At 34.9% G+C, this 26,767-nt stretch overlaps 1 protein-coding gene across 14 annotated transcripts in view; it reads right to left on the bottom strand.

The window, feature by feature from the left end:
* SENP6 (SUMO specific peptidase 6) overlaps positions 1–26,767 on the bottom strand; it is a 70,617-nt gene that overhangs the window by 2,948 nt on the left and 40,902 nt on the right. For 8 of the 14 annotated variants that reach the window (XM_064412460.1, XM_064412468.1, XM_064412462.1 and 5 more), the window contains 18 exons: positions 26,185–26,255; positions 24,805–24,944; positions 22,064–22,466; positions 21,063–21,227; positions 20,719–20,951; positions 18,068–18,238; positions 17,156–17,198; positions 15,493–15,672; positions 13,402–13,628; positions 12,717–12,823; positions 12,515–12,631; positions 11,538–11,660; positions 11,212–11,304; positions 7,740–8,173; positions 7,113–7,211; positions 4,642–4,745; positions 2,467–2,555; positions 264–332 (listed from right to left, as the gene is read on the bottom strand). In XM_064412460.1, the coding sequence (XP_064268530.1) occupies positions 264–332; positions 2,467–2,555; positions 4,642–4,745; positions 7,113–7,211; positions 7,740–8,173; positions 11,212–11,304; positions 11,538–11,660; positions 12,515–12,631; positions 12,717–12,823; positions 13,402–13,628; positions 15,493–15,672; positions 17,156–17,198; positions 18,068–18,238; positions 20,719–20,951; positions 21,063–21,227; positions 22,064–22,466; positions 24,805–24,944; positions 26,185–26,255 (2,868 nt within the window). The remainder of the gene's footprint in view (positions 1–263; positions 333–2,466; positions 2,556–4,641; positions 4,746–7,112; positions 7,212–7,739; positions 8,174–11,211; positions 11,305–11,537; positions 11,661–12,514; positions 12,632–12,716; positions 12,824–13,401; positions 13,629–15,492; positions 15,673–17,155; positions 17,199–18,067; positions 18,239–20,718; positions 20,952–21,062; positions 21,228–22,063; positions 22,467–24,804; positions 24,945–26,184; positions 26,256–26,767) is intronic. The other 6 variants (XM_064412471.1, XM_064412466.1, XM_064412467.1 and 3 more) reach the window with 4 other exon arrangements.

Genomic DNA, 26,767 nt, shown 5'->3' with positions numbered 1-26,767 from the left:
ACGATGCAAATTAAATATTTTTTTATTCCTTGAAGACTTTCCAAAAAAAAAAAAAAAATTCAAACAAAACCCACCAAAACCTCAAACCAAACTTAAAAAAACCAAACCAAACAAAACAAACCCAAAAAACCAAAAAAAAAAAAAAAACAAACCCAAAAAAACCCACAAAAAACAAAAAAACCAACCAACCAAAAAACCCAAACCCCCCCCCCAAAAAACCAAACCAAACTAAAGAAGCCCCAAGCACCAGACAGGAAACTTACTCCCTTAGTGTTTTCACAACATTTGACCGGGAAGGGCCTCTCAGTGAGTCCATAAGCAAAATGCAGGGCCTAACAGAGAAGAACACAAGTTTTAAGTACACAGTATTTTATAGCAGCTTGAAAAACACAATGTTACAGAGAAATAGTTTGTGGGGTGGCATTAACAAAACTAGATCAATACTGCAAAGGTCTGCCAGTGCTGCTGTAACCTCCTAGCAAGTTATCTTTATATTTAACCATACACTAGGTACACTTAGGAATGTACTTAGAAAATATAGTACTGTCAGACAATTTGTTACAGCTGCTTATAACACCTTCAGGTGTCTAATGCTCTTTTAGGTGCACAAGGTACACTGGCAAGAGGAAGTAAGGCACAGAGCCCACAAACGTCCTGCTGGAGTAGCAGCTTGAGGACAGACAGGACACTCCACAGCACACTAGAAGAAAAGCATTAGGAAAGCATGTTCAAGAAGTGACTCCAGTCTGGATATGAAATCTAGCTGGTAGTTATACAAAAAACACCCACCAAATCTATTAAGACGACTTTAAAAAATAATGTATCTATAACCAGTATTTTCCAGAGAACCAAATCTGCTCAACTCCTCTCCTGCACACTACAGATGCTGGTAACCTATCACTCAATCCAAAGCACACTACCTTTTCAAGAGCCACAAGCACAGCAATCTTATATGCAATTTGGATTTATACATCAAAGCTAACTCATACCAGAATTCAGAATTTCAGCATTATATGTAGCATGTATTTTGAGGGATAAATAAATGCAATTACTTTGCACAAATCTGTTTTTTCTTAACTAACAATAACACATACACATTCAAAGTATCATTTGAAGAACCTTCAAACTAGGAAATTCAGACAAAATAACTGCATATATTTATGCACAGAGGTGTGTTTGCATTTATAAACTAATTTACATGTATGCAATTTTTTAGGCATAAGCAGATAATCACTTAAATAATATTTGCTTGTACCTGTTTTAATTTCTGATAGAAGTATTTGTATAGGTACTGCTCTTTAAAAAGCATTAAATGCTCTTTAAAATGTTCTTCTTAAAAAAGTACTTTGCAGGGGGAAGAAGTGACAACCTTTTCAAGGTAATTTTCTATTTTATATAGAAGTAATTTTAAAATATGCTAATAGTAAAGTATTTAAGTGTTCTTAATGACTTTTGATATTTAAGCACCAAAGATGTTATGAAATTTCACATTGGATTAAAATGCTGCCTGCTGGAAAGCATTATGTACAGATAATCTGTCATCAAAATGGGACAAATTTAACCAAGCCATAATCAGAAGCTCATAAATATTCTTAAAATACAACACAGATGGACTTTTCCTTGAAAACATATTAAGTCATATGTTCCATAACATATATAAATCTGTAATTCTATTTTGCATCCTAAGAATGTACTGTGAGTGTACTGTGAAAGTCTTCAACTTTCTAGTAAACCTTGTATTCACAAGAAAGGAAATTTAAAAAAAAGATAAATTATGGAAAAAATACAAAGAAAACTGTCAAGACAGCAATACTAGTAGCAGTATTTCTGGATTTTGAATCGTGCATCTGTCACACCATACTGCAAAGAACTGCAGTAAATATTTACTAAGAAATTATTCCTGGGTAGCAAATTAAAACAGAAAAGTTTTCAAATCCAGAACAGACAAAAATTTTTTAAGAAGTGTGGAACACTTTTATTAGAGAAAAAATGACAGAGAGACAAAGAGGAACAGCTATCTTATTTAGATAAGAAAAGGGGGAAGTTAAAAACTACTCAAATTTTCCTTTACTAATTTAAGTAGTGATAAAGGCTTTTTTCACTAATAATTTAATTATTTAATTTAAAAACATTAATCTGCTTTTTAATACAGGATACATTTGAACATGCTTCTGCACCTTTTGCAGGAATCCAAGTGCAAAATACCAAAGAATAGCCTTACTGGAACAAACAATCTTCATTTGCCTGATGCAGCACACAGGTTTAACAGAAACCATAAAAGCTATTATTTCACTAGTAGTTTCATTCAATAAATTTTCTGCTCACTGAAGATTTTAATATAAAGTTCGCTCTCAAACCCTAACAGCATGCTGATTAATGTTCATGTGTGACTATTTCTCAAAATTATTATCTTTTATATTTCATCAACTTTTATGAAGTCTCAATTTTAACAGTTTTAATACTTACTGTTTGCAGATAGTTGGCTTCAGGTGCCACTGTCCCATTTCTGAATTACAGTTATCATCTACAAGGCCACCATCATCACTACTGTCTTCCTACAGAAGCAATGTTGTTACAGGTGTTTAGAAGCTAATACTGTTTTTTCAAACAGATGCAAAGGAATTTATTGTTACATTTAACATTTTCATTCAAGACCAGTAACTGAGTTTAATAAAGAAATGATAGCTTTAATCTGAAATTATTTACTGTTTGTTAAGTTGACCAACTTTTAGTCATGTGGTTTCTGAAATTCATGCTAGAATGACATGGATTGAATGCTACTATTTATTTAAGCACTGTGAAACTATAAAATGCAAGTGACATTTTCCAAACACCTCTGACTTAGAAGAGGCAAATCTCCATTATTTGGTTCTAATCCAGATTAACAGTACTTTTCCTTGCCAGTCAATACTAGAAACTTGCTTGGCAGTTTCAAATGTTTTCTTCTAGGTGAAATGAGACAAGATCTGCACCATGGTGAGAAATAAATCTCTATTTTTGCTCCAAATGCAACAGCTTGGTTCTTAGGGCAAGGAAAATTAATCCAAGATACACAGGACTATGGATTGCAAAAACAGTCATATCACAAGCCTGGAAATATCCTCTGGCCTTTCAATTTCAATACTGATTGCTGTGAATGATATGGAAGTTTTATGAACAAAAGCATTATGTTGTTGTATGTAAAAGAATCCCAGTGATCCATAGTTTCTCACCCTTCCATTGAGTTCAACATTACTTCCACAGATCACTGCATTATGGGGAAGGAGGTCCTTTCCAAAAATGGGAATCCCTGTACCAGCATGATTTATTAACATTTTTGTGTGCATCGTGTACATTTCATTAACACACAGGGATCCTGGCACTGAAATCCTCAAGCTATGTCATGAATATGTTGTCATATTAGTAACTACTGCCTAGCTCCTCGTACACTTGAGTTGCAGCCTCAAGTCCTTTTTTGCAGATGAAAAGGTTGGTCCACTCAGCTTGTCATGGTCATTTCTACACTTGATTTGTGCATTCTAGAAAATAGTGACAGTGACAGCTTCTGCCTGAATGAAGTTCTAAGCTACACGGGAACTAATGAGCTTGGAATTTGTTCCTTTCCTCAAGGAATGTAGCTGGCCATGTACTTGCATCCCTGCCTTCATGCCATGTATTTCAGACTGGAAATACTGTACTACTTATTCTCCATCTTCTGGAAGCTCTATCTGCTACAAAACAGACAGGCAGTTCCACCAGGCAAAACTCAGAATGTTTGCACAGGTGGCATGACAGGAGACATGGGTTAAGTCCAGCTGAAAACAACAGCTGGTTTACGTTTCAACATCAACTGGAGCTTTTATATGCATATAAAAGCTATGTGTACACATATACATAGCTACTTGGAAGTCATTGCAGAGAGCTGCAGATTGAAAAATAATCATTTGTTCTGGACTCAGAGGTCCAGAAAAGGTCATACACCTGGAAGATGAGCAGGCAGGCCAATTAGGAAGAGCAAGCCTGTAACTTCTGGCCTGCTCGCGTTGAACTTACAGAAGCAGCAGGGCTGTGGAATAATGCCCTCAATACCCAGCACTGAGTGAGTCATGGACATTTTAATATTCAGTCTTCACACAGCTTTAAAATCTAAATGTTTTCCAATATGAACAAGAATGGTACTTGATTATAAATCCCTGTTGTGTAAATCTGATTAGGAGAAGCACCAATGAAACAAAACAACAGAGTAGCACATACTTATAAATGTGTCTGGTTATAGCCAGGAAATGCAGCTAAAAGAAGAGTAACTTGTTCTTGGGTTTGGGTAGAACATGGAGTGAGGAAGACAAAAGATAGAAGTGTACTGACTTTCAGTGTTCCCACTAAAATCACTGTGTAATACTGTCATTACACAAAAGACTCACAAAATTAAATGCAGGATCAGTACAACAGTTTTCTATTAAACAGTTAAATGAACAAATGTATAATCCACTGTCAGCTAACCTGCAGATTTTTGTAGGTAACCAGTGCTTTGCACTTGACACATGTAAAGATAAGTAGCTTTAGATAATGCCCATTCACAATCTGTACACCACTTTTAAGCTGTCCATTCAAAATACAGCACAACAGTTCACATTTCCTAAATAAAATTACTAAATTCTTTACCTGGTTATCTTGGTCTTCAGAAAAATCTATAAGCTCATCTTCATTTAGTTTACTGCCATCAGCTGAGTCTTCACTATAGTTTAGTCTGATTTTGTGCAATCCATCTGCATTAATCACAGACAGCAGAATATTTAAATATCAAATACTATGTCATCACTGAAGACCAAACTCCCTTTAAATACCTCCAATTTCCTCAGGATTGTTCACAGTAACTGTGACACAGCTAACATATAGTAATTTACTCATGCATATGAACAAAAGTGAAAAGCTTTTTTTAAGGAACACAACAGAAACTGTTTCTTATTGTGTGAAACACCTAAAAAAACTTGAAACACCTGGACTAAAACCCACTCCAAAATTTCCCCATAGTTCCATGGAGCCTTTATAACAGTCTAAACTGGTACTGCTCTGATATGCTCAGCGGCCACTCTGATATGCTCTCTAAAATGACCATCTACTCTTATCCCTTGCTGGTTCCTTTCATAACACCAAACACATCCATACACACAGTGGATCACACTGAAAAAGGTAGTCACTAGCTTATTATTTTGACTGGAATAATTTCTTCCACCAATTCACTCTGCAGTTATATGAAGACTTGTGTTGGTAAAAGGGGAAAGGCAGCTTGGGAACACACTAGTGGGGAGGGCAGAACGAAGGATCAGCTTGCCTGGGAGCAGCAGCTTAGAAATATTTCAGTTTGTTACATAAAAGATTATCTGTAAATTCATTCGCAACAACCTCTATCTATTTAGTCACATATTAGTAGGAAACAACATAAGAAGAAAAAATGAATGTTCTAGCTCCACCTCTCTAAAAGAAGCAAATACAGCTACAGGCTCACCAGTCTTACTACTACCATATAAGACTTCAGAACAGATTCTTATGGGAAAAACAGTAAACTGTGGAAATAAATTAGAAGTAAGTAATTCATGCCAGCAAAACTTGAAATCCTCCTAGAAATGGGCTGTTGTAATACGTCTAAACAATGACAAAAATAATATTGGTTATGGTGTCATTGGAGGACATATTACCTATTAATGGAAACTAGGATTTCTGTAAGAACAGTAAATAGGGCAACGAAGTAGCTAGTGGGGGAAAAAAAGGAGAACATACACATTTGAGAACATTCCAAAAGAGATGTTAAGGTAACACTTTGGAAAGAGGTCACCAGTGAAGCTCCACAGGGAAAAACTTGGGAATTAGTCTTACTCAGTACCTTTGAAAAGACCTTAGCATGAGAAGTAGGTCATATACTAATGTGGCTTATTGCTGACAGATTTCAAAAAAATAAGTATTAATATTGAGATAAAACACATCTTGTTCAAAAACTGAGCAAAAAAAAAGATTAGATAAGTAATAAAAATAGATACATTTTTGATTATTTCAAAGTTATTTAGGTATGAACTTCTACAGAATCACAAGTTCAACACCAGGATTTGAGATCAAGCCATTTGAATTTAGGCTCCCATGTATAGTTAGCACCTAGGGTCTCCAGGACAGGAACCCATCATCAGAGCACAGAGCTACTTAACTGAACAGCAAGTGGATATCTGCTGTAGGATGAGAAGAAAAAGTCTCTTGGCTTCAACTGACTACACTATCAGAGGCACATGCAATCTTTTGAGATATCCTTGGATATCCAGGACTTACAGATGGATTTGGCACAGTCAAGATCCACACCCTTTTGGAGCAACACATGAAGGCTGCTCAGATAACCCAAGGCAGAATGCCTACCTTCCATCTGGTTGAAAGGGGAGTTTAAATACAGTGCATCTAAATTTAGCTGCCTAAACATATCCTTAGGGTCAATCTCACCCTTAAATCAGGACTGTGCCCCCTGAGAACATCCGCTTTAATGAAAGGGTGCACCATCTTCAATAGCTGAGCAAGAGAATCTGAGCATTCAAGTTAGAAAGAGAATGACCATCAGCTGCCAACACAATGCAGCCAGAAAAAAACCCATGAGAAATGTAATCCTAGCAAAAACCTGTCATAATGCACATTCCAACTAATTACAGACAAGCAACAGTAGCAACATCCAAGATATGAGACCACATCATATAGCAGCAATATTGTAAATGGTAACAATCATACATGAAATGAAAAATCAACTCAAACATGAACACATCTACATGCACCACCAGCACCCCTCCAAGACCTTCTGGGAACAGTGACAATGTTATCACAAATTAATACATTTAGAATAGAAATTAGTACTGTTTATACCCACAAAGATATTGAAGTTGTAATAGCCTGCAGTATACAGATTAAACTATACAACAGGTAATAGTTTCAGAACTTGTACTATAAGGTATACAATTCCTTACTGTATAAACTAAGTCAGTAGGAATACTACTGGTGACTAAAGTAAAAGCTTTTGCATAGTCATTTTCCTACTCTATGCCTTAAGGAGATCCAAATGTTGCAGTGAGCAGAGAAAACAACCCTTTTCTAATTCCTTCACCTGCCTTTAAAAGTATGCCAGCTCCTTTGTTCACTTGGGTACAAACTCTGTTGCAGCTTGGTGAGCTCAGCCTCCACACCAGCAATGAACTGAGAAAGCCTCCCTACATGTAACACAGTGGAGGAAATTTTTTTTGTTTTTAGAATTATTTTCTTCTTCCTCTTTTTACATACCTTCTTATCAGGACATTAAAGAAATTAACAGTGTCGAAGCAAAACATCAAATGATAAAAGACACAGATATTAAGGCTGTTCACATAATCTTAGGTCAGCTTTCCCCTGCACATACATTATAAGAATCCAAGATCAACTACTATTCTTCTCTTAACAACTACAATCTTGAGGGATGTAAAGTGGTATCTACAAAATTATTTTTGTTTGAAAAAAGGTCATAGAATTGAAAAATTAATCTGATTTAGGAAAACGGTGTTTTATCTCTAGCCCTTTGCCATGAGAGTTATGTTAACAGCCACAAAAACTTTTAAAATCCAGCTATGAATGAATTACTTATATTGCAAGCACTTGAAGTTAAGCCATATACTATTTACACCACTGTATTGTATCAGAAGTAGTAACAGATCTAAAATCTCCAAATATTTCATTAAAATGTGCATATTTTTACATTTACATACCCATAGATTGGCTAGCAGCTGTGAATTCACCCTGTATACCGTTTTCATCCAGAGTTCTATGGTCTAGTTTATGGCATGCTGATTCCACAGTGTTAGGTTCTTCCACATCACTGTCTGTTTGATTCAGTTTTTTGAAAGCACTTTTCACCCTACAAGGACTTCTTCTACAACACGAAGATTCACTGTCCTCTATTTCAGTGTTTGGGTCGGTTAAAGCTGTACTGTACTTTTTGGTAAATGTCTTCTTTGCTGTAGACTTGGAAGGCGAGTTTTGTGCATCTAATTCATTTGGCAAAGGAGATGGTGTGCTGCTCTCTCCATCTGAAGAGGAACATTTCATCGGCATTGCAGCATTTTCATGGAAATGGGGATTTGGTTCATATTTGGGTTTTTCTAAACCAGGGAAACAGATAACAGCCAAAAACCAGTGGGCGCTGCAATGAAACAAATATATTAAAAACTGGTAATTACATTAATGCCCCCATAATTATTCAAAGATAAACTGTACCAGCTGTTCACTTTTCTGACCAGGTTTTACTCAAGCCTTCATAGGCTTCTGTAAAAGTACAATTTCTCCATGCAAATAATCACCAACAAATTAATTAATATGATGCAGTTAGCTGAAAACAGGTGCTGTCTTAAATATTTCTTTCAATTTCCTCACACTTTATACATTTTTTAAATTTCTCTGAATTTAAGATTATTTCTTTTTTAACATTTTCTTCATTAATGCATTAATTAAAGATTGTAGAGTTCATATTTTATGGCTGTTTGAAGTTTTCTAGTAGTTCAGGACTAGCAACATAAGTAGTCAGATCTAATGGTATGGCTGAACTGCCCATAATCTCCCACCTATGTGATCTTCCAACTGTATTTAACATTCACATTTTTAAAGAAATCTTGTCAACAGTGAGTTAAAGAAGGAGAAGAACAATAGTGCTTCTAATGCCATCACAATTGCTCTTCTGTCTTCCTCACCCTTCACAGAACTTACATTCTAATTTTTCCAATCAAAAACAGTTATATCCCCCAACACAAAGTGTAAGTTTTGCAACAGTCTCCTCCCATTTTCCTGCTTCATTAGGCTTCACTGACTTGCCACTCAATCAGAACTAGAGCAGCAGCAAATTTAGGAACTGAGGCATTACAAGTGGATTTTCATTGTCCAATTAAGAAATCTTGCGAGGGATCTTTGATTGTGTACAGCAAATAACAGAAGCTAGCTATGTATTATACAGGAGAAGTCACATTTCAGTGTGTTTTAGGAGACAAAAGAAAAAGCAGCAGCTAAAAATGCATGTCTAACTGCCATGCTAAAATAATAATTGGATGGTTATGAAGCCTGAACTGCATCAAAACTTAATGGCAATTAAAGTAAGTGGCTACTGAAAGCAGCATGTGTGGTATGGTTTGTCTTGAATGATTCACCACAGCTAATAAATGAAGGTTTTAAGTACTGCCCAACTCTGGAAAGTGTGTGTATTTTATTAACAGAGACTTGATGTACCAATTATGTCAGCAGACTAGCATATTAACCTGGATGTAAAAAGAGAACAGCTTGTTACTTTGAAGAGAACAACCCATTTTCATTGGAGACCTGAACAAGAAGGACTGTACAGCCAAAGGACACAGATGTAGTCATGGTTAAATCAAAACACATTGTTCTGAACATGATTCTGCCCTGGAGCCAACCTGCCCACCTCCACTTACTGCAGTTTGACAGCTGGTTAGATGATGAGTCTACATTCCCTAATCTAGTGGTTATGAGATAGTCTGGAAAAACTTGTTGGAACTAGACAACAAAACCCACAGCAACTCCCCATCAAACCACCCCTTTCATCTCCCTGGCTACCTGGTTATTTTTCTGCTCTGCAATATTCTTACTGTACCTATCAGGAAACCTCTGTTCCAAATGAATGTCCTTGTCACCACTTGACAAGCTTCAGCTTATGGTGAAGGGACAGTTCTGGGAAGTATGAGCAGGATTATATCCAGGTGACAGATGCACACCAGGAGTACACTTATGCTCTAATCACAACAGGATGAGTCCACGGGACCAAGCTACTCTAACCCAAAATCACCAACTCACACATGGCATCCATGCTATGCCTTCAGTATGAACTGTCATGTTCTACATGCTGAGAAAGACATTGCTTTAGTTCCTTGTCAGTAAACGAACAAGACACTGAAAACTACTGTGCTTTAAGTTACTAGCAACATAAATAATTCTTATAAAACCACACAACTATTTGTTTTCCTTTTCAGGTGACTTCTAACTCATAGTCATTTCTCCTCTGCATAACCTCATTTCTCCTACGCATAACCCATTGTGCATATGTGAATGACACAAGAGAGGATGGTGGGAAGTGAACTATATAACAAGTGCAAAGGCAGCTTAAAATGACACACAATTCAAAGTTTTGGTACTTGAAATTTCATGGGAGAGGGATGGCAAGGTTGAAGTCTGCAGTGGACAGGAACCTGCAGTAGACCTTACACCTGAGTCATTAAAATCCCCTAGATCTGGATGCCTTGCCAGAGGTCATGGTACATTAAAAACTAAAGTTAGTGCTGATGAACACCTTTGTTGGGGAAATACAACTTTATAAAAAGGACATATCTACGTATGGCCAGTTATCTCATAACTGCCTCTATACTGATAGCCTCAGAACTCAGCTGGAGAGGAGAAGATTTAGAAATTTGCCTCCCACTGCACAATGGCACAGTACCGAGATGTTTTATTAAAAAAAAATCTCTTTTAAAAATTTTTTAAATATCAGCTAGATATGCCTATGAGATGTTAGTTAGAAAATTCCTGTGTATCTGTCCTTACTTTTTTTTTATTGCATATGTTTAAAATACAGTACTTTAACTTTCATAAATATTTTGGCTTAAAAACTGTTTAGATTATTTCTGTGAAATACAGGAATGTGTTTGTGACAACTTGCTCTGACCTTAAGGAAAGCAAGCATCAACAAAGTTCTTAGCAAACATTAGAAAGTTAATGGTCTGCTTCCTGATCCTTAACAAACAGCAGGACAAAGGGATATTAAGAAAAAATAATAAAGTTCTCAAGGCAGTAGTGATTTTCAATTAAGTTTTCTTTAAATATCCATTTATTGTAACTAAAGATGATCCCATCTATACGAGAGAGGTCTCATTAGGAGGAACTAAAAAAGATAAATCCAAAAGTTATCAGTGTCAGAAGCTTTAGAAGAAAGAATGCAAGAGATTGAGGTAAAACCTAGAAAAAGTACTCAGAGAAGTTAATTTTTGCTGTCTTTATATTGTCTGATAATTCTTATACTACAACATTTAAAGGTCTTACATAACCAGTTAATTTTTATCATCTGGAAAAGGATGTTTATTCTCTTAATATTTAACTTCCATTCTTATTGTAATGTAACTTTCAATTTCAGGATTATGAAGCTTAAGCATTTACCAAATGTGATAAAAAAGTATGTTCACTTACGCTTCATTAAGGGGAACAAAAATGAAATCTTTCTCAAAAATATCAACATGTCGTGTCCACGTTTTTACTCGGCCATGTCGCTTCTGTTGTATTCTGAAAGAAGAAATCAACATATAATTTGTAGGGTGGCTTCTTTTATTTGAGGGAGCATTTTCCAGATATTTTCACCTGCACGGGTTGTTAAGATTTTCAAGGGATATTCTACATCTGCTACAGGTCTCAGTGCTCCCTAGAGTGTTGTTGTTCTTGCTCTCTGTAAAGCATCTGTTTTTAAGAGTCTTCATTGCACTTAGCTGTATGTTAAACTGACTTATCAACAGACTTACGTCTGGTTTGAAGTTTCATGAATATTTCTTCTTTCTCTTTGATTAAGGCGTTTATAGAAGAATGAACTGAACACATGTATTCTATCAGCATCTTCTTTTTTCAGCTTTTCAAGTACCAAATACCTAATTAGTTTAAAAAAAAAAGAAAATAAAGAAAAAGTAATAGAGGTTTGAACTCAAAGTACTCAGCAACAGAGTAAAAAGGACTGTTAACAAGTGCTCTCCACCAAATTGCAGCAGCATCTCACAGAATAGCTATTTGGAGCTGACTATCCACAGGAACTAATTAATGCAAAATGTATGTAATATTTTAAGATATTAGCATTTCAAGGTGTTATTGCTCTGCTCAATCAACAGGCAGTTCTGCTGCTCTTGTATTTATTTTTGTTTCATGGCAGGAAAACAAATTTTCAAGGAATTTGTTACATGAAAACCTAAGAGATCTGTATTTTGTATTTGAGCCTCCAGATCTCCAAACAGTCCCAAGAGTGACACACTCATTTGATTTTTGCTTCTAAAATACCTTAATAGACCGAGAAACACACACACACACCTTATGTGTAGCATAAAACCAGCAGCATGTAACAATTTAATATACTTCTAACATCTGTAGCCTCAGTGACAGCACAAAATCAACTTATGTATTACATTAATCAAAACAAATTAAATTCCAGGAAACAGAGACACTGTGGAAAGAACACCTGAACTTTAAAAAAGCTTTTTTTTTCCCCCAGTTAAATTTGCTCTTGAGAAGTTAAGAAGTTCAAAGAACTTTTATCCAGGTAGGAACAATGTCACTGTAAAGCAGGACAAGAAAAGAACCAAACTTTCTTGCAAGATCAAAAACAACCTTTAAAATTACAGCTACACATGGCTGGAGACCAAGTGTTACCAATTGACCTAGGAATTTTTAATGGCAAAACATTTCAAGTTTCAAAGTAAAAGACGACTGAAAACTGATGAGAAATAAAACTTACTTTAAATAAAAATCAATAATAACATCATTTAAAAATTCTCCTTCATTTAGACAATGGAGGTCTTCGTTGGTCACAGAAATACCACCTTTAGCTGGAGAAGGCGGATAAACTATCAACCTGAGAAGAAAAATACATTCAATAAGAAGTATGAAATGCCAAAAACCCCTCAGAGAATTATTACAGGCAAAAATAAATATCTTACTTTTCTATAGGACCAATAAATACTGTATGTGGTTCACCAATTTCTTCATCATCATCAAAAAATGGTAACTGTTTATTTCGTTGCTGCATTTTGGACTCAGAAGCAACCTTAAGAGAATAGAGTGAATATTAAATTGAATACTGTGCTCAATTTTATTGAAATTGTAATAAAACTTTGTGAAGTCCAGCAGTGTAATATCTGTTTTTTCTGAGAACTTCAAGTCTGTGGGTTTTCTTACCACGTCTATTACATTTAGGTCTTTGAACATTTCTTGCAGAATCACAAAACTTTCTAATTCTTTAAAAAGTTGTTTGTTTAATAAAAGCATTAATTAACTGTAACCATAACAGTGCAACTTAATTTCTTGTTTGAAATACCATAATTTTACCAGTTGGAAAAAGTTGTTTTCTGATTATAGTAAAGATTTCTCATCCCTTAATAATTTTTAAGTAACAACATTACTTGTAGACCATTGTATAACTTTATAATCAAACTAAACACCCTAAAAAGTACTGTGAATGCACAGACTATTTCCCATAGTTTCATAATCCACCAGTCTGCGAATTTTCATATAAAAGCCATCAAAAGTTGATGAAATTGTTTTTGGCTGACTAACACACTATCCTTAGTGTATCTGTAACCCATATAATACAATGACTTAGTTCGAAAACAAAAACATAATTACATTTTTTATTTTGCTTTCTCTGTGAGATGGGCTTCCTTTGGAATTGTCCTCCAAGCACTTAGTAAATGCAACAAGCCTGGCATTGGCTTCTTCAAAGGAAATTTTCACAAAGAAGTCAGAAATGTTATTTCTAATACCAATGTCCATAATTATTTTTTCAAATATTGAATTTGCATGAGGATCAAGACCAGTTTCAAAAATTAAAATTATATACTGCTCTTCCTGACCTGCAAAAAAAAGAGGGAGAAAATTATTCATTTGAGAATAAAAAAAAATACAGCATGTTGCAATTATAAACAAATTTCATGGAATTTTAGGCCAACACAAGTACACACTGCTGATAATGTATGTAAGAAGTAATACAGATGTGAGCAGACAAGAGAGAAGGACTAACTGCCAAACCTTTCTTATCTGCATTTGCAAAGAGTGCATTCAAATTCTACCTTAATCAAGAAACGTTAAATATTACATCTGGTAAATTTTTTAATGACACTAATGCAAAGCCAAAACATATTTTGAAATAACATCTTCATTTACAGAGAGAAGGACTGTAACCAATACTTTCTCTTTTTCTTACTGCAGTTCCTACCCTATTGTTTCACTACCATTTCAAAAATTGTATATTCAGCATAATTTCCTCTCTGATCCCAGAAGACTATGCTATAAAACATCACTGTTTTTGAAGAAGTTGGAGAGAATTACTTGGATCAATCAGCTGTTACATAAGTATCATCCACTTATATGATCTGAAAAATCAAAAAGCAGTAAATTGCACTAAAAGGAATTATTTTACACAGTCAGAAAAAGGAATAGAATTCAGGCTGCAAATCTCAGTCTCATGTTGCTGCCCAACACAGAGCTGCCAGGACCTGTTTTTCCATAAGAGGTGTATCAGACACAAGCATAACTATTTCCCTTTGGTCATTCTTAGCCCAGCACGCTAACTTTTGTGAAAAATAACTCTTCAGCAGCAAAATCCCCAATTCACTGCACACAGAATTTAGCTATCTAACTGGCTTTTGGGTGTTCTGTTTTGGGAGCTAGGGATCTACATACAATTGCTTACACAACTCTGGATGCAGGCTTAAATTAATTTCACTGCTTACAAAGCAGAGAGCAACTGTGTCAGTGCTCCTGCATATCAAATGCAATAAAGCAGCTGGATGTAAAACTCTCCATGCCACAGCCTCAGGGAGTAAAGCTGGGTGGGGACACTGCAGAGAGCCATTCTTACACAGACATCCTGGTAAGCTTTTTCCTTTTTTGTGAACACCTGTGTCCACCTGGGGTCTAATTCCTGCTCCCAGAATTGCATCCAGGTCTTCTCCATGCTCTCCAATTACTTCTGTAATTGTAAGACTCCTTACAGCTCATACTTCTTACAGGACATGGATGAGACTATTACACAGTATTATGGGAGCACTCAATTCTGAAACTGCTGAAAGCATTCTTCCTCCATTTGAATGCATTCATGTATGTACAAAACCGTGAGTAAGTAAAAATAACCACGAAATTTTATCTGAATAAAAGCCTACTGAAGAGAAAGAGGACTCAGTGTTACATTTAACAGGTGTGCATATTAAGATGCTACAACCTTGAAAAATATGTAGAAATTAAATTTAATTTTAATATACATGAAGATAATCCACATATTGTCTAAGCAGGTATTTGTCTATCTCACATCATCATGACAAGTATTCTGAGGGGAAAAATCCCCAAGGCAACCTATACAACAGTTTCTACTAAAGCTAAAGTCTGTCAGCAGAACAGCACAGATAGGAGAAGCTGCCATATAAATGTAAAGGCTCCTATACAAAAACTAACCAAACCAAACTGGTTTCACATAGTACAAATATTAGTGAAAAAAATGGTACTAAATTGACTGAGTGTGGCAACTAGCATGTTTCTGGACAAAGAGGATGCCCAGCTGTTCTGAACTGTACTCTTTCTCAGCCTGGCAATGTAGTGTCTAAAAAAACACTACACCTACAGCAGCCAGTGATGACCCTTTTAATCCTAATGCACTCCTTCATGACCCAGAACATGAAAATACAATTTGGAGTGAATAGTAGACTAAAAATGTTTACTTACTGTCTCCTTTGCATTCGTACCAGACATTATCTTTACTCATTTTCAGTTGATCTCTCAGACTGCTACAGGTTGAAGGTACTGTTTGTAGGAAAACTACTGGCAATTTTCGGACACTACACCATTCACATTTAGTAAGCTCTGAAGTTTTCAGGTTAATCTCTCTGATATCACTTTCTGATTCTATGAGAAAATAATGACATATTAAAATATAATAAATGTCTCTAAGTTTCCTTTACAATTTCCCCCTTGATTTTAACAAGTAATCATGTTAAATCTATGTGCTCACTAAATTGTTGAAGTACTTAAAACTTTAAAATTAACATGCAAGAAGTGATGGCTTTTCATATATTAAAATTCCAAGGCTAAATTCCAATGTCATTTGCCAAGAAAGGCATCAGAAACAAAATGTTTTCTGCCCACTAACTCTTTTTATTCCACAGAAAAAAATCCCCACAATTTCTAGTAATTTAAATTTGCAACTATTGCTATGACACATTTTACAGTAAGTTTGTAAAATTTTCTTTGTACATTTATCTTTGAACCAAGGTCCCATATGAAGAGCATAAACACATGCAGAGAAATGATCTGATTGCCTGAGGAAACAAAGGACTACTCCTAGTTCATTCCCCAAAATAAATGTCAGTAACACAGTAGAATTTTAACGCTGCATCTGATGCTGCCAATGCCAATGTCAAGTTTTTCACAGGTTTTACTGCACTATAAAATTTGATATATAAGTGGATATACATGCAAAACTTAAAAAAAAAAGAAAAAAAAAGAAAAAAAAGTGCTATGTGCCCCAACAGACACAGTATTTAATGAGTCACCATTTTTATGCTATTGACAAATTAGGTGCCGTGGAAATAACTGCACCATACAGCTGTTTTACATAAAACTTGATAGCTATTTTCTACAAATTATAGTAAGCCCTTCAGTGTTTTGTTTTTTTTAAATACATTTAAAGCATGAAAACTCAGTTTCTATGCATCTGTATTTTAGATGCAACATAAACTTAAATACTTGACTAAGCAAAGGCTACACTTATCTTTACAGGTTGTGAGACATTTTTCTACATGTAATAATTACAAAATACAATAGTTCTCTTTTACAAATAACAACATCAACATTCAACAGGTCTGGATCTTAAGAATGCAACTTAAGATTAACAAAAGGTAACAAAGCTTTTCAGGCCCAGAGCAAAACCCAACGAAAGAAAAGAAAGGAAACAGCAGGAGTTGTAACTCACCCTTTCCAAATTATGTCACTATTTCTTTCAGTGACATGAAATCTACAACTTTCACACTAGAGACAAAATTATCAAGAGAGATCTAGACAGGAAAGGTTTAAGAAACCAGTGTGGCTTTTACTGTCTACTTAACACAACTGAAATAAAAAAGCTAATAAAGTTTTTAAAAGCTAACATTTCACAGGAGGGTTGCTCTTGCTTTTTATTTTTGTTAATCACTTTTTAAAGGGCAGGTCAAATTTGTACTCTCCATTTTCTTTTCTCTTATCTGACTACAGACATCCAGTAAAATTTATTACATAAATGACAAAACGAGAATAAACATTAAATTAGGACTCACTTGTTAATACCTTTGACAGAGTTTCTTAATTCAAAATAAATATATTGAGTACTAACATAAATGAAAAATGTACTCACCTTCTTGACTCTCCAGGCGTATTTTGATATAATCCAAGCAAAACTGAAAGACAACACAATTGTAAGATCTCATATTTTCTGCAAATTTTAATTGACTGAAAGCCTTTAAACTGTTAGCAAACACATTTCATCGGACTTAGAATGTAAGCAATACACATTAAAAAATTAATACTTAAAATGCAAGTTTTAAAACAAAATGTACATTTCAGCACAACTCGAGGCAAGCACATTGTTTGCTACTCTAGTCTCTTTCAGTCATACTGATGGTTTAAACTTTAGATCTCTCTGAAGTATTCAGTTTTCAAAAACTTCTACAATATCCTGAAAAATACACAAATTCTTTTTCTTCAAAACAAAATGTCATGTATCAGCATTTAGGTAAATCAAACAATAGTGTTTTTGTAGAGAGGTGGAAAGAACAAGTAACAACACACTTTTTGTGTGGCTACCTGGGCAAGAAGTATTTATTCTATGCTGTCTGACTGCATACAACTAACATTTAAGGACTCCTTGAAAACTCCATGTAACTTACAAGGCTGACCAAAAACAAAAATCTATACAAGAAACAATTATTCCCCTCTAGGACAGTGCTTCTTCCTTGCACCTATCAACTTCCTGTAGCTGTTGTTTTCAACTTTTTTAACAAATGCATTCTAGCCCATAACCTCCCCCCAGCATGCAAACACGTTCTTTCAGAGGGCTGCAGCACAACATTTCTATTAAGAATCAGAGCCAGACTGCATGTGTTAGAGCACAGCAGTAATTCGAGGTTCTCTGGAAATCACAGCCTCTGAAATTAGAGACAAACTTACTGTTCCCCAGACAAAGGCAAAATATTATGTTGTTCAAATACAAAAATACAACATCCATCAAAACCTGAAAAGAAAGCTGTGAAAGAGCAAGGGTACTTACAATCACAGGCTCCACGACCATTCTGCGCAGCATTCCTATTCGTATGCTTCGGCAGTTCAGAATGACACTTTCACAGGAGTTTTGGTAATTTAGAGGTACAGCCTCGGTTACCATCTCTTGAGAAATAACTTTGCGCCGTTTTATTGGAGTGTTAGACACAATGTTCCCAAACTGAAAAGTAATTTTCAGGTTTCAGAATGTCTCACCAAGGTTTATTGCCAAGCCAAGCTCGCTTAAACTAATGGCTAAATTTTTAGCTGCTTTTCTGTTGGTCAACAGGATTACTTACTAGAGCATCCATCTCAAACATATACAATACAGAAGGGAGATAATTCCTAAAAGACTTTTTGTAACACCTGAGGATGTTAATATTGCTACATTCAAGAAGAAAATAAAAGGTAACCTCACACTTGTAGACATTTTACTGACATTTCCAAAACACAAATAGTGCTTCTAAATTGCCAAAACCAATTAATTTTTATCTTTTGGAAACACTATGCAGTCTAGCAAAGCAAAGTTATTTTTAATACATTTTATTTAGATAAAAAAGCACTAATGCTGTAAAACCACCACAATGCTAGTTTAATTTTTTTCTTTCAGTTTTTGTTAATCCAAGGTTTTGGTGACTAATTCTTGAAGTACATTGCATCACCACATTAGCAGAGTACAGTCTTCAAGAAACATAAATAAATAAGCCAAATCAAACTTTCTTAAGGCATCTCTACAGAACTAAGATGGATTTAGGACAGAGTCCAAGGTCAGAAGACTAAACATTGAAAGAAGACCATGTGGTATTTGGCTCCAGTTCAAGAAAAGTCTCTAGATGCTAACTGAAGCTGTAATCTCAATGAAGTATCCTGTTAACCAACAGAATAATCTTACCAAAAAACCTATTGCAATGAAATAAAGCCTGCTGATAGCCAGCCTACAAATATATTTATTTGCTGTATTGCTTATTTAGCTCTATTTTGTTAAAGCGTTTTCTGTACACTAATCTTTTCTTTGGTATTTATATTGTTTCATAAAGCTGCCCTATAAATAAACATTCTTTTTTGTTACAAAATGCAATTAAAATCCCACAGAAAAACATTCTAAATGATTCCTTCTAAAGGATTTCTGTTAAGACTAAATCTCGAAAATTATTTCAAAGTCCTGAATCACCAACCTATCTTGGCAATTATTCAAAGTCTAGTTTTGGATGCTTCCTTTATTTTACACACTGGAGAAGACAGGGATTCTAAATCCCTTTAATTAAAAGGTTCTTCTAGGCCTCTTGTTGAAAAGAGCTTTTCCTTTTTGTCTGCTGGACTGGCTAAATGTTATTAAAAGCTCAAAACAAATCAGAGACAAACAATAAAACAGCAAAATCTCAAGTGATATTCAATTAGTCCCTTCAGTAAACAATTAATGAATATTTTGAGAGAAAGACAGCTGAATAAAGCTTTTTCTATTATATCTAAGAAAACTGCTGTGATATCTACAAATCTTGGCAGGTTAATTCAATCAATATAAAATTTGTGTTATATTTCACAAATATTTTTTTATTTCGCCCATTTTCAAAAGTAAGCTCGGACTCTAAAATAATCTAACATACAGTATTGCAACTGGTTTGTAAAGACTAGTGAACAGGAACATATGGATATACAAAAAAAACATTTGGGAGAGTTTCAGAAGTCAGACATCAGTGCCTTCATAATGCAATGCTTTCAATTAATTCAGCACATACTGCCAGAATAACTTAATTCATGAACTATTTATAATCCAAGCTTTGAGCTTTGCAGCTTTATTGCAGGCTGCAGGTTCACAGCTTCATATTGATAGTGGTGACTAATTATACAACATATTATAAACATCCATAATTTCATTAACTACAGCACTAGAATGCTGGCTTCTGAATCTCAACACAGCAAGAAGGTTTTGGCATCAGTACTTTAGTGTTCTAACTCAAAGAATTTGAAATCTGATCAGTTTCTCTTGTTGAATCAAACTCTCAATAGTGAAACTGGACAAGTGAATCAAGAATTGGTTTAATCAGCACTATTATTCCACCACCAATTGCCACAAGGAATTTACTCATCTCACTATTGAGATGGCTTTTAAAACAGTATGAAAACTCTCCCTTTTGGCCACACTTAATGTATGCTCATGGATTTTTTTGTCTTTGCTTATCCAATTCTTACAGCAGTACTCAACTAAAAAAACACAAGCCCCACCACAAAAGTCCTAAAATAAGTGCTATTAATTGGGACAGTTGTTGAAGCATTTTAATTTTAAAGGACCATTACTGATCCCAGTGTCTCTTTTCATGTTTAACTTCAGAAAGTCTCAACAGGCAACAGCTGGTACTGACATTCTGCTGCAAAATGAGACCTTGAGCTTCAGAGAATCCCTGTCCAGTCTCAAAGAGTAAACATTCAACACAGAAGCATTTGTTCTAACAGCATAATTAAAATCATTATGAATGCTTTTAAAAACATAATGAACACATTTTCTTATGTTTCCAGTATTAAGTATGCAGAGAGACTACTTGATGAGCTGCTGAGTAAGAAAAACAATCAAATACAGTCAACTTCTGACAACACAAAACAAGCCTTTACATATTCAATGTATTATTTGATTCTGTTTTCTTTAAACAAAGCATTAAATAGTACCTGATCTTTCATTCTTGCTTTTCTTGGTAGTGTGACTGCAATTTCTGTATCTGTTGTTATACTACCTATTCTCTGTTCTATTCCACAACTGTTCTCCTTTAATGCTGCTTCCACCTTTCCTGTAGAAGGAGCTGGGGAGGAGCGGGCTGAATCTGCAGGACGAGGTGAAATGCTTTCCATGCTCCTAGTGCTGCCACTATTCTCGTCCTCATCATCATCACTAGACAAAACAACTAAACAGAAAATATTACATTCTCAACCACTACATTTTTCTGTAAAAAATGTCTTTTTTTCATTTTTGGCTTTTCTTGCTAGTGTGACGGCAATTTCTGTAGTTATACTACCTATTCTCTGTTCTATTCCACAACTGTTTTCCTTTAATGCTGCTTCCACCTTTCCTGTAGAAGGAGATAGGGAGGAGTGGGCTGAATCTGCAAGACCAGGTGAAATGATTTCCATGCTCCTAGTGCTGCCACTATTCTCCTCCTCCTCATCACTAGACAAAACAACTAAACAGAAAATATTACATTCTCAACCACTATATGTTTTTGTAACAGAAATTTCTTTTCAAGTAATACCTTTTAAGTAATTTATGTAATTGTCCTGCAGTGCCAAAAAAAATCCACATGTATATTTATACTATGTTTTTACTAATGTTTATTTGGAATCTGGTTGCAAGCATTCTCTGCCTTGTTTTTGATTTATTATAACTAACTATACAAAAAATTAGCAACATTAATCCATCTCTAGACAGAAGTGAACTTGGTTCAGTCAAGAATTGACAGTAAGTAATACAATCTAAAAAGCGACAATAGAAATTATGACTAAAATCATCCAAATCAGTAGGACAACATGGTCTAATAAACTAAGCACAGAACCAGAAACATAACTTCCTTTACTCCATCCTTCCTCCTTACTGAGTTTACAAAGAGAAAGCACAGAAATTAACATTTTACAAATTATTACATTTAAATAGATAAATAGTTTAGAAGAGGAAAGAAAACACAAAATAAAACTCAAATACTGTCTTTCCTCCTGGGAGAATGAATGATGGAATTCTGCTAAGAATACTGGTTTTTCCCTACATATCCTAAATGTAAATATCTTTTTAAAAAACAAACAAAATAAATAAAAGTCACAAAATAATTTTTGTTTTTCCCAATGTTCACCCTTCTTGAAGAGTACCTCTGCATATGAAAAGGAAATCATTAGTTCTGTCCCTCTTTCCCAAGAACACAAAAATATTCCATGCAACATCAGTCATGTAAACATGCACAAACAGTTCTTTCACTATATAATATTCTATGTTTCCAGCTAATGGCTGTATTCATAAAAAGGTACTTACTTGGATCATTTAATTCAGATGGTCTTGTACTCCTCTGTCTTAAGCCGCCTGTAATTTTAGGATTTTTTGTGCCAGTTATAAGACCAATTTTTCCATTCTGTCGTAACATAGAATGTCCTACAACCTCATTACTCAGTAGAATATCCGCTGGACCTTTTCCAACAGCAGAACTATAAAACTTCTTCGTGCTGAACCCTGTACCTGAAGATTTTTGCCCTGCTGAATTCTGATGTATTGAAGAACGTGATAAAGGTCCCACAGATTCACTCAACGTTACAGTTTGTCTGGAGACTCTTTGCAAATCCTTTAGAGAAGCACTTTCACAATGTCGGCATTTGGTCTGATTTTCATTTGCCCTCCCACAATTTGGGCATTCAGTAGAATAATCAACCTGTTCCAAAAGCTAAAGGAGAAACAAACACACAATCAGTAACTGTAAGCAGAAAGACACAATTTTCAGAACTTGTACTTGATTTCTGTTCAGAATTAATCATACAATCACTTAGATTGGAAAAGACCTTTAATATCATCAAGTCAAATTATTAACACAGAACTCCCATCACTAAACCATATCCCCAGGAGCCACATCTACATGTCTTTTAAATATCTCCAGGGATGGTGACTCAACCACATGCCTGGCCATCCTCTTCCAATGCTTGAAAACCCTTCTGGAAGAGTGAAAAAATTTTTCATAGCATCCAGTGGAAATTGAGAACACTACATTAGCCATTATAGTAAAACACAGCTTATTTTTTATTTAAATTAAGAAAATGAAAAATGTTCTAAAAGGAACACATGTCATTTGTAACAATTTTTTTAAGCGGTTAATGTTGGACAATTCAGATTTTTTTTCTTGCATTTTCTTCCATAAATGAAAACCTTGCACACTGTTCAGATACATATATCCATCAGCAAGATGGTCCAGTTACACCATTTCTGTAAAAACAGTTCCATGGGACAAAATAATGTAACCTACAGATTAATTTGCTCCTTAGAGCAGTACTGGAGAGGATTTGAGGAAACCTTGTAGGTCCAATTTATTTGTCCCTCCAAGGTATCTTCTAACAGCCCTGCAAGGCATGCAGGCAAATTCACTCCTCAAGGGAGACTAAGAAAAGGCAAAGTGCATAAATTGTTCTAGAGTCATATGTCACAGAGAAGAAAACAGGACTTGAGGAACAGGAGTTCCCCAAACTTTCAAGATGCAGGCAGGGGCTACAAGGGAAAATGTATCCTCTCACTGCAAAGATAGATAGATGCCTTTTGTTTTTCTCACATTTACCAGGTCCCACTTAATTTTGTATTACAAGTGTAGAACTTGGACTTCTATAACATATAAACTACAGAACGAGTACTAAAGTAAATACAGGACATCTCTAGAGATTACAATTTTGTGCACGTTATTGTCTCCTGGAGCACTGAATTCAAACAGTATAACCACTGTACTGTGAACTACTGAAGGCAACAAATACCTATATCCCATCAAAAACTTTCAGTATTTACTTTGAAAACACAGCTTTCACAATTTACACCTCTCCCCACTCCCAGCCATGAACACGCCTCCAAAAGAGGACTTCCACAGGTGTGGGAATTTCAAGCCCCAAATTTAAAGACAAAAATCATACAATAAGAACATATTATTTTTACCAATTTTCTGCAATTTAACAAAGCTTCAAATACTGTAAAGAAACAGAAGGAAAAAACCCCAAGCGTATAAAATGTATCAGACCTTTGAAATCTGAGTTGTGGGATGACAGCAAGTTAAATGTAAACCAGCATTGTGCCTCAGTGCTTTTACAGGATATAGTTCTTAGAAAGATACTGCTTATCACATTGAAGAATTTCAACCAGACATTAAAAATATTCAAGAGAAGGCACCAAGAGTACCTGGATGATCTTAAGGATAGAGTAATTGCACCCTCTACTTCAACCACATGCCAAAAATTTTAAAACCAGTTTTTTTATTAACATCATATTAATTAACTAAATGAGCAATGGAAATGCCAAAGAGTGGTACCAGGTGTTTCAAACAAAAGCTAAGCATATATAAAAATCATAGATCTATAATTATTTTTTTTTTAACCCAGATCTCCTTACAGGAAGTTTTGCTTTGATAGTGAAACTATGTGACCTGTATGTGTGCATTATGAGACTTCCATAGCAGCCTGGGAAGCTGATAAAAATACAGAGAGAGCCTTAAAGCAATTTCCACAGTATCTTACATCTGACAGTCAAACAAGGTCCTGACAAAAACATCCTGGTTGGCTGCATGTAGACCAGAGAATGCCACTAAGGAACTACTCTCACTGAAAAAGTGAGCAACTTAATAAAAAATACTTGCATCTTTGCAGCACTTTAATCTTTACTCTTTTGAGTACAGAAAATCATGACACTGAAAAAAAAATCTGTCAAAGTGCAAAAAATTGTTCCTCTATTTCAGCAAATTAAAATTATTAATCTCTGGTTTATCAGTCAGCTATTCAATAAAATCAAGATTTCTTTTATTTTCAGTGCAGCTTCTGTCTGCTCAAGTCAGAAAAGTAGTATTTCACAACCAGCAGCAATACGATCATTTAAATATCTCTATCACTGTAACTTTTTTTTAAATTATGTAAATCTTCCTCCCAACTCTATGGATTTTTAAAACCTCAACCTGTTTTACTCCTGAACGTCTGTTTTTGAAATATGCAACAACTTTTAAAATTCAACAAGAGTTTACATATTTTTAAAATATAACCCACCTTTGACTGAGTTAAGCATTTTTTTGTAGCAGAAGATGGACTCAAGTCAGATTGATATGAATTGCAATGACCTTTCTGTCGCACCTTTCTTTTAACATCAGATTCTGATTCTGAGTCATCTGTGTTCTCCATTACACTGTCTAGAAGGGAAAAGATGCAAAAACATTAACAAGAAATGTCCACTCATATACTTTGATAATTATGATCATCTTACTTTTTTACATACACTAACTTGAACCAAACATAAACACATTTTTAAATCTCAAAAATCTACACTGTTTCAAATGTTTCATGATTTGTTGTACGACTAAAAAATAACATTTTCCAAAGTAACTTCAAAATAGTAATACTATTGCAGGGTCACTCACTGACAATTTTATCTTATATCTTTGCAAGAAGCTTTGGATTTGCAAATCTGTGCTAACTTCACTGCAAATCAAGTGGAGGGTCTATTGCCAAAAATAGGAGAGGATGCTAGATTATGCTATTATACCACAGAACTTTTTTAAGACTCTATTTTTTTTAATATATATGAATGCTTTTTCAATATCCATTCTGATGGTCTCACAAACATCCCACTATGAGAAGACATTTCAAAACTAAAGAATGGATCATTTTCGAAAAAGAATTAATAATAGGCGGGATTTTTCCCTAACTTACTTTAGAGTAGTACTGCTGAAGATCTACCTAACGTTAACCTAAAATGGCACAGCAGATCAACTTGCCAGTGCAGGTGACTATGCAGCTGAACAGCTGGTTTACAGACTGCATCTATGCTAACAAAGCTTAACAAAACACAGGGTATTTTCTTTTCCAGTTTCACAATTTCCACACCTGAAACCAAACTATAATTTTTCTACTGTACGTCCAACAGCAAGGTTGTTGCATCTAACAACAGTGTAAGAGCACGTTTCAGTTGAGGTACAGAGCTGATGCTGGTTCTTTTATTAACTCCCTCTGTGTATGAATACATTTCATACCAAGTGGTTACTACATAGCATTTTTCTTGTACTAACACTGATACAAAAGTTCCTCAACAATAATTCACAAACAAGCGGGGAGTTTGGGCTCAGACTAGTTAACTCCAGAGATCTGTTCCACCTCCAATTTTATGATCCCAAATGTTCCCTATTCTGTTGCTTTTAAAATAACTGAAGCCTAATTTAAAATTATTACATGACTGAACTAGTTGCAGAAAACTGTCAAGAAGGGCAAAACCATCCTTTCATGCACAAACTTGTACAAAACTAGAAGAACATGATCTAAGGCTGTAAGTAGATATACTAAGGGTTATACAAGATTTGGAAACACACCCACCCAAATCAGGTATTAAAAAAATTATTCTGCTTAGAAGAAATGAGAACTCTAAAGATAACTTACCCACTCCTTGAGACCGTGGTAATCTAATGTGGTCTGCCTCCACTTTCTGAAGCTGAGGTGGGTATTCTTTTCTGGAAAATGAATTAGACGTATGGTTGTTCTTTTAACAGACACCATTATAATTTAGTCACAATTATACATGAACAAAACAAACCTGAAATGAATCTGAAAGCTACAAGTAAGTAACTTCACCTATTATATGCTATTTGTACACTTAAAAAGGTATTACCAGAACAATACAAACAGCCACAATAAATGCCTTGGAAGTGTTTCTGATCTAAACCTGCTCTATAATAATCAACAGTTCTGCAGTCTGTCACTTTTACACACAAATTTCCAAATACTGAAGCACGCATCTTCTCCTCCTCCTCATTCATGAAATACAACACAGACACTTTACAACTATTATTTTAATATTAAAATAGATTCCACAAGTTCCATAACTTAAAAAACAGGAAGAGAAGATGCAAAACAGAGGAAGGAGATCCAATGTCAAAAACTGTTGTGGCCAAAACCCAGAAAGAACAACACAGCAGACATGGTTCCCATACACTGGTTTTTAAAATATTGTAATATAGACAAA

Source organism: Passer domesticus, chromosome 3 (assembly GCF_036417665.1).
Source record: "Passer domesticus isolate bPasDom1 chromosome 3, bPasDom1.hap1, whole genome shotgun sequence".
NCBI lineage: Eukaryota > Metazoa > Chordata > Aves > Passeriformes > Passeridae > Passer > Passer domesticus.
Note: the sequence above shows the minus strand (reverse complement) of the source record. Positions and strands in the feature narration are given on the sequence as shown.